Genomic DNA, 9081 nt, shown 5'->3' with positions numbered 1-9081 from the left:
TCTCCCCCCTCTCTCTCTCTCTCTCTCTCTCTCTCTCTCTCTCTCTCTCTCTCTCTCTCCCCCCTCTCTCTCTCCCCTCTCCCTCTCTCTCCTCTCTCTCTCCCCCTCTCTCTCTCTCTCTCTCTCTCTCTCTCTCTCTCCCCCTCTCCCCCTCTCCCTCTCTCTCTCTCTCCCCCTCTCCCCCTCTCCCTCTCTCTCTCTCTCCCCCTCTCCCTCTCTCCCTCTCTCCCTCTCTCTCTCTTTCCCCCTCCTCTGTATTATTTTCGGTGGTGCGTGTTTATGAATGTAGGTGTTCTAGTTTAATTTCGTTTTTGTTGGTTTCTCTTCGTTAGTTTAGTGTTTGTTTGTTTGTCCTTTGTTTGTCAGCCTCGCTCTGAGGAGCTGAGCATGGCGTCCAGCAGCGCCTCCTCCAGGCTGACAGGAAGCACGGTATTAAACCCGGAGCTGGCTCTCCGTGCAGTGTGGAGGAGGTAGCACTGGCTGTGGGGGAAATAATCGGGCACGGCTCTGTGAAGTCCGCTGCTCGTATGAACAGCGCGGTGGTTCTGTTCCTGGAAAAGGTAGAACAGGTGAACAGGTTGGTGGAGACGGGCATCACAGTGAATGGGATGTTTGAGCCGGTGATCCCACTGACACAGCAGCTACACACATCACTTTATCAAACCTTTTATAAGTGATGAGTTCCTGATCAAAGAACTATCGAGACATGGGAAGGTGGTGTCCCCGATAAGGAAAGTGCTATCGGGCTGTAAGTCTCCCCTGCTGAGACACGTGGTGTCTCACCGCAGGCAGCTCTTCATGCTGCTCAACAACAAGAATGAAGAGTTTGATTACCGCTTCCGAGTCCGTGTGGACGACTTTGATTACATTTTGTTTGCAACATCATCCTCTGTGAAATGCTTTGGATGTGGTGAAGAGGGACATTTAATCAAGGCCTGTCCTAACCGCGCTTCCCCCCCTGTCCCCCCGAGCGCGGCTGGCGCCGCTGCTGCCGCTGGACCATCCGCTCCGGCGGCGGGGCGGGCGGTGGCCGCTGCCGCTGCCATTGCCGTTGGCCGACCCGTTCCGGCGGCGAGGCGTGCGGCTGCGGTGACCGCTGCCGCAGTGCGAGGGAAAGATGCAGGAGCTGCAGAGAAACAACAGGCTACAGAGATGCAGAGCCAGTTTGAAAAGAGCACTGAGGTGAGTGGTGAGGAGGAGGTGGGAGGTGAAACGGGTGAGGTGACTGGTAAAGGTGAGGTGACAGGTAAGGCTAGGGTGAGAGGTGATACTTCAGATGAAGTGGCTGGTGATTTGGTGAAGGATGTGGGTGAAACAGGTGTAGGGAGAGAGGCAGGTAAGGTTCCTGGTGAAGTAGGCATGGAAAACCAAAGGGCAGGTGAACTTGAAGAGGTAGGTGAACCAGGTGAAGTGGAAGAGGCAGGTGAGGCTGTAGGTGAGTTGGGTGAGGTTAGTAAAGTAATGGATGAGCTGTGTGAAAGAGTTGAGGTCGCTGGTGACCAGGGTGAAGCAGGTAAGAAAGGAGAGGTAGGTGAGGTGACAGGTGAGTCATGTGAGGCAGGTACAGTAACAGGTGAGCTGTGTGAGGAGAACACAGTAGCTGAGGCTGAGGAGATGTTCAGCCTGTGAGGCTGGGGGGAGTCTGCTCCTCCTCAGCGCAGTAAGAGGAGAAACATGGTGAGCGTGGAGGTCGGGGGTAAAGCCGGACGTCTGGCAGGTAAAGCGAGTGCTGCAGAGAACAGAGCAGCTCTGTCTGACAGCAGTGACACTGAAGGCTGTGTGTCTGACAGCAGTGACCTGTCTCACACTCAGCAGGCTGCTGCTCAGGTCTATCCTGCAAATGCACTCAAGTCCTTTCTGCAGCAGACCAAAGGAATGAGGAACCTAATGTTAGAGCAGTACTTCCCTGACATGCAGGGTTTCTATAAGTCAGACAGATATATCATCAAACACAGAGCTGAGTCAGAGCTGACAGACCAGGAAATATTCAGACTGAAAAAACTGATCATTAAAGTCAGAAAACAACTCGTCTCTTAATGATGATGAAAGAACAGATTTTATTTCTATTTATTTCTTTGATTGTTTTTAGTCTTGTTCTTAACATCTTCATCATTATGGATGTTTTTAAAGTTGGCAGTCTGAATGTTAATGGTGCCAGAGAATCACGGAAGAGAGCAGTAGTGTTTGAAATGGCTAAAATGAAACACACTGATGTCCTGTTTCTACAAGAAACACACAGTGATGTTGGGAATGAGGCTGACTGGAGCAGAGAATGGGAAGGAGAAGTGATTTTAAGCCATAACACCACCCTCAGTGGTGGAGTGGGCTTCCTGTTCTCTGGAGGTTTCACTCCAACCTCTCTGGAGGTCAGGCCTGTTGTGGAGGGGAGGTGCCTTTTAGCCAAAGCTCATTTTGATCATTTTAATGTGGTTTTTATCAACATCTATGCTCCAAACAGTGGTACAGAGAGGAAGCACTTCTTTGAAAAGGCAGCTGTAGCTCGGAGGATTATTTATTCGTGGGCGGGGATTTTAATTATTCTGAGATTTTAGATTGAAACCATGCAGAGCCTCTTCCAGTATCCCAGCATGCCTTGAGGCAGCTGGTCTCGTCTCATGGCCTGGTGGACGTGTGGAGAAGGATGCACACAGGCTGCAGACAGTACACATGGTCCCACGTTAGAGAACACCATCTCTTTGGCCAGACTGGATCGGTTTTATGTTCTTAAGCACAGAGTCAGTGCTGTTAAAACGTGTAGGATTTTACCAGTTGGTTTTACAGATCATTCTTTGGTTTTATGTAACGTTTTTATCAGAAACATTTTACATAAAAGCGCCTACTGGCATTTTATCTCTGTTTTAACTGTCGACAAACCTTTCAAAGAGGCTTTAAGCTGGTTTTGGAATGATTTTAGACAGAAGAAAAAGGAGTTTGTCAGTCTGAGGCAGTGGTGGGACCATGGAAAGGTTCAAATTAAACTTTTATGTCAGCAGCACACGCTCAATGTCACACGAGACATCACCAGATCTATCAGAGATCTGGAGACTGATATTGTGGATCTCGAGTGTGTGAGTGACTCCACAGGAAATCGAGGATATATTGAAATCCTCAAGACTAAAAAGATGGCATTGATCTATGATCAGTTCATCGTCTATGATCAGTTCATCGTCTATGATCAGTTCATCCCTCTTATTACTGATGACTTAAACCTTCAGGCTCATTTATCATTCAGTTTCTCTGGTGTTCTTCATGAAACAATCTTTGTAAAGTCAGACCAAACTCCTTCCATGTTCACTAGTGTTGGAGCAACAAGACCACATCAGTTATAGTGACTGGCTGTAGAATATGACAGAGCTGTGACCTCCATAAACTATCTGACCCATTCACCTGACTCCCCCCTGTTTCTTTCAGTGATGCTGGACATGCTAACTGTTGGAGTTTACTGGGAATATTCCACACAGCTGATTTTCACCTGATGGTTCAGGAGTCATCATGTGACCTTAGGATGGAAGAATCACATTTAACATTTCATTTCTGACCTCTGACATCTGACCTGTATCTACAGCACTGACCTCTGACCTCTGACCTGTATCTACAGCACTGACCTTTGACCTGTAGCTCCACTTGTTTCTTCATCAGGATGTTTCTGTCCCTGCTGACAGTGCAGGTGTAGGTGTCTGTGTCTCCATCTGTGGGTTTTTTCAGGGTCAGACTGAGGTCTCCAGTTCTCAGCAGGTCTTTCTTCATCTCTGTTCGGTCTCTGTAAACCTGGTCCTGTTCTTCAGGTCGGTCAGAGCCGTTCTCATACACATGGACCTTCCTGTTGTCTCTGTCCGTCCACTCCACTCTGACGTCTTTAAACAGGTGAACTATGGTTTTGCAGGGCAGCTGGACAGACTCCACCCCTGAATCCACGTCCACCTTGTAGACTGAGAGGACAACAAAGCACATCATCAGCTGTACAGACAGCAGCAGCAGCACTGATGCTAACAGGACCTCACTGTCTCATCCTTCTGTGTCTCATGTTGGTGGAGAACACTCAGTATTCAGACACAAGAAGCTCCAACAGTTTGTTTGAGGACCTGGAACAACCAGGTGACCTGAGCTCACCTGACGTCTGTTCTTTACTCAGCCATGTCTCACACACATCAGCACAGAATCAATGAAGATCTAATGTTTCTGTTCTCAACAATCTGAAGTTTGTTCTAATGTTTCTCAGCAGAAGTCGACCAGACGACCGAGCACAAGTCAAGAGGAACCTTTACTGAAGCTGCTGCACATGACTGTCAGGCTGCAACATTTAGTGTCAGCACATGGTGTCATGTTGGCTGCTGTTTACCACCACAGAAGAAGAACATGGTTCACAATGTTCCATCTGAGTCCAGATAAATGCAGTGAAGCACACGACAAACTGCTGAGTAAAGTCATGTTGTAGAGCTGATTCCTCCTCATCAATGAGTCTGAATGAGCTTTTCTGACGTCTGGAACAAAACCTCAAGTTTCTCTTCAGCTCTCTGTATCAGCTGTTTTTAACTCTCAACTCTTTTAGCTTCTGGAACAAGAGTCTGCCTCCACAGAGACATACCTGGCATGAAGTATTTTAGAACCAGAAGAGCCACAATAACAATAAGAGCAACAACCAGGAGAACCAGGAGAACTATGGCCCAGGATGGTAATGGTTCTGTGGAAACAGAAACATGAAGAACAACATGAGAGAAAGAATATTTACTCCATCAGTTTATAATAAGACTATTGTTACTGTGACTATATGTATGTATATGTCTATATGTACAATCATCCATCCATTATCTATACTGTTTATCACTGGGTGAGAGGCAGGGTTCACCCTGTACAGATCACCAGTCCATCACACACACACACACACACACACACACACACACACACACACACACACACACACACACAGTCAGTTTAGAGTCAGGTAACCTGCATGTGTTTGGACTGTGGGAGGAAGCTGGAGAACCCAGAGACCAGGAGAACATGTGACCTCCACACAGAAGACACAGAGTCTGCCTCCACAGTCAACGAGCCACAAGAGGAAACATCTTCACCAACAGCATCATGGGTAATGTAGGAGTAGAGACATACCTGGTATCAAGTAATGTTGAACCAGAAGACCCACAATAAGAACAACAACAAACAGGAGAACCAGGAGACCCAGGAGAGCTGTGGCCCAGGTTTGTAATGGTTCTGTGGAAACAGAAACATGAAGAACAACATGAGAGAAAGAATATTTACTCCATCAGTTTATAATAAGACTATCTTTACTGTGACTATATGTATGTATATGTCTATATGTACAATCATCCATCCATTATCTATACTGTTTATCACTGGGTGAGAGGCAGGGTTCACCCTGTACAGATCACCAGTCCATCACACACACACACACACACACACACACACACACACTCAACTCTTTTAGCTTCTGGAACAAGAGTCTGCCTCCACAGTCAACGAGCCACAGGAGGAAACATCTTCACCATCAGCATCATGGGTAATGTAGGAGTAGAGACATACCTGACATGAAGTATTTTAGAACCAGAAGACCCACAGCAACAATAAGAGCAACAACCAGGAGAACCAGGAGAGCTGTGGCCCAGGATGGAAATGGTTCTGTGGAAACAGAAACATGAAGAACAACATGAGAGAAAGAATATTTACTCCATCAGTTTATAATAAGACTATTGTTACTGTGACTATATGTATGTATATGTCTATATGTACAATCATCCATCCATTATCTATACTGTTTATCACTGGGTGAGAGGCAGGGTTCACCCTGTACAGATCACCAGTCCATCACACACACACACACACACACACACACACACACACACACACACACACACACACACACTCACAGTCACAGTTCAGAGTCAGGTAACCTGCATGTGTTTGGACTGTGGGAGGAAGCTGGAGAACCTGGAGAACCCAGAGACCAGGAGAACATGTGACCTCCACACAGAAAAACCCCGGGCTAATACCCAGAACCTTGTTGTTCTAACCACTGTTCCACTGTTCCACTGTTCCACTGTGCCGCCCTCTAAATGTTTATCCACATGTGAACTCTCAGTAATAACTGCAATCTGCTGACATGAAGAAAAACCAGATTAATGATCAGCCTGGACTCAGGGTCCAGGTCTTCCTCATCAATGAGTCTGAATGAGCTTTTCTGACGTCTGGAACAAAACCTCAAGTTTCTCTTCAGCTCTCTGTATCAGCTGTTTTTAACTCTCAACTCTTTTAGCTTCTGGAACAAGAGTCTGCCTCCACAGTCAACGAGCCACAAGAGGAAACATCTTCACCATCAGCATCATGGGTAATGTAGGAGTAGAGACATACCTGGTATCAAGTATTGTCGAAGCAGAAGACCCACAATAAGAACAACAACAAACAGGAGACCCAGGAGACCCAGGAGAGCTGTGGCCCAGGATGGAAATGGTTCTGTGGAAAAACATGAAGAACAACATGAGAGAAAGAATATTTACTCCATCAGTTTATAATAAGACTATTGTTACTGTGACTATATGTATGTATATGTCTATATGTACAATCATCCATCCATTATCTATACTGTTTATCACTGGGTGAGAGGCAGGGTTCACCCTGTACAGATCACCAGTCCATCACACACACACACACACACACACACACACACACACACACACACACACAAAGAAAAAAAACACTCTCAACTCTTTTAGCTTCTGGAACAAGAGTCTGCCTCCACAGAGACATACCTGGCATGAAGTATTTTAGAACCAGAAGAGCCACAATAACAATAAGAGCAACAACCAGGAGAACCAGGAGAGCTGTGGCCCAGGATGGAAATGGTTCTGTGGAAACAGAAACATGAAGAACAACATGAGAGAAAGAATATTTACTCCATCAGTTTATAATAAGACTATTGTTACTGTGACTATATGTATGTATATGTCTATATGTACAATCATCCATCCATTATCTATACTGTTTATCACTGGGTGAGAGGTAGGGTTCACCCTGTACAGATCACCAGTCCATCACACACACACACACACACACACACACACACACACACACACACAGTCAGTTTAGAGTCAGGTAACCTGCATGTGTTTGGACTGTGGGAGGAAGCTGGAGAACCCAGAGACCAGGAGAACATGTGACCTCCACACAGAAAAACCCCGAGCTCAAACCCTTCCTGTGCTAACCACTGTGCCACTGTTCCACTGTGCCGCCCTCTAAATGTTTATCCACAGGTGAACTCTCAGTAACAACTTCAATCTGCTGACATGAAGAAATAACAGAGATCAATGATCAGTCTGGACTCAGGGTCCAGGTCTGGGTTGGTCTCATGACTCTGATGGTGCTGCATTCACTGACTACATTATATTCACTCATTGGGTCCATGGAGTCTCCTCCACCCTGAAGGTGTAGTCAGAGGATTCTTCAGTAAGAAGAATGTGGAGTGGACATCAGTCTGACCACACCTTGAAGGTCCAGTAGAGTCCTGCACCAGGTCTGAACAGGTCCACATGTTGTCATGGGAACTAAATGTCTCTGTGTAGATGAAACTGGGCTCAAACCTGATGAGATGTTGATCTGATCTGAACACACTCACACTGCTTCCTGTTTTTACACTTCAGTTTTCTTCAAACCCTCTGATTCTGTTCTTCTTTGTCTGACAGGAGACAAAGATTCAGGACCAAGGAGATCAGAGACTCTGAAGAGGAACAGCTGCTTCATTAAGAGGAGGAGGATCTGAATTCTGCTCTGTCAGTCTCCATTTTATAAAGATCATTACAGTAACAACAAGATGAACTCTAACTGATCCTCCTCCCTGTCTCCCTGTGTGTTACCTGCAGAGTAGAAGCAGGTGTGAGGTATCAGTGTCAGGTAGGTGATGACTGAAGAACAGAACAGAATCCATTTCCTCTTCAAACTCCTGTCAGACATTATCTACTGCACTTTGATCACATCACTCATACCAGCTGTTTTCTACAAAGTCTCATCAACAACATCTTTAGAAAACACCAACATCTGATCTGTGATCAGCCTTCACTCTCACACCAACAACCAGGAAGCTGCTGCTCCAAAACCCACCTGAGTCTGGACTCTACCAACTCACCTGAGTCTGGACTCTACCAACTCACCTGAGTCTGGATTCTACCAGCCCACCTGAGTCTGGACTCTACCAACTCACCTGAGTCTGGACTCTACCACCTCACCTGAGTCTGGACTCTACCACCTCACCTGAGTCTGGACTCTACCACCTCACCTGAGTCTGGACTCTACCAACTCACCTCTAACATCCAGGTTGATGATGCTGATGATGGGCTCAGTGTTCAGGTAAGATCTCTTCCTGCGGTTTGTTCCTCCCTGGAAGACTCGACACTCGTATCTTCCTGTGTCCTCTGTCTTCACATCCTTCAGAGTCAAAGACACGTCACCGTCCTTCATCTGTCTGTCCACCAGCTCCACCCTGTTCTTAAAAGATGGATGCTGTTTGTCTGTAACAGGCTGACTGCCCCGCTGAAAAAAGACTGAATCTGGCTCCAGATCAGGTCTGGTCCACTCCACAGCTATGATGTTGGTGTCTCTGGGAGCTCGACATGGCAGAGGGACATTGTCTCCAGAAACAGCTCTGATGATCTGACCTGAAGGAGAGAGAGAAAACACAGATCAGAGGTTAAAGGTCAAAGTGTAATCAGCCAATCAGAGAGAGGGACTGTCAGAGAGGAACCCAGGTCTCAGCTGGACCACACAGACAGTCCAGATGTATAGATAGAGTGAGGACATTCAATCATCCATTATATATACCACTTGAGGGTCACAGGAGTACTGGAGCCTCTCCCAGCTGTCACTGGGTGATGTGTGGGGTTCACCCTGTATGGATCATCAGTCCATCACAGAGCCAACATCATGCTGCCCAGAGTGAGGACAGTTTCATATTATTACATTACACAATGCAACTGAGAGCTGCCACACACACACACACACACACACACACACACACACACTTGTACTGATTTTTTTCACAGACTCATCTCAAAGCATTGTGGGATTCCCAGTGGA

At 46.6% G+C, this 9081-nt stretch overlaps 1 protein-coding gene across 6 annotated transcripts in view; it reads right to left on the bottom strand.

Moving 5' to 3' along the window:
• Positions 1-3513: 3513 nt before the first annotated feature.
• The window catches only part of LOC127140086 (uncharacterized), a 41180-nt gene continuing 35612 nt past the window's right edge, over positions 3514-9081 (bottom strand). For 2 of the 6 annotated variants that reach the window (XM_051068013.1, XM_051068014.1), the window contains exons 2-9: positions 8310-8663; positions 6765-6860; positions 6367-6468; positions 5542-5637; positions 5110-5211; positions 4586-4681; positions 3573-3929; positions 3514-3539 (exon numbers count right to left, since the gene is read on the bottom strand). In XM_051068013.1, the coding sequence (XP_050923970.1) occupies positions 3529-3539; positions 3573-3929; positions 4586-4681; positions 5110-5211; positions 5542-5637; positions 6367-6468; positions 6765-6860; positions 8310-8663 (1214 nt within the window). In that variant the 3' untranslated portion in view covers positions 3514-3528. The remainder of the gene's footprint in view (positions 3540-3572; positions 3930-4585; positions 4682-5109; positions 5212-5541; positions 5638-6366; positions 6469-6764; positions 6861-8309; positions 8664-9081) is intronic. The other 4 variants (XM_051068017.1, XM_051068016.1, XM_051068019.1 and 1 more) reach the window with 4 other exon arrangements.

The sequence above is a fragment of the Lates calcarifer genome, unplaced genomic scaffold (assembly GCF_001640805.2).
Source record: "Lates calcarifer isolate ASB-BC8 unplaced genomic scaffold, TLL_Latcal_v3 _unitig_2330_quiver_827, whole genome shotgun sequence".
Classification (NCBI taxonomy): Eukaryota; Metazoa; Chordata; class Actinopteri; family Centropomidae; genus Lates; species Lates calcarifer.
Note: the sequence above shows the minus strand (reverse complement) of the source record. Positions and strands in the feature narration are given on the sequence as shown.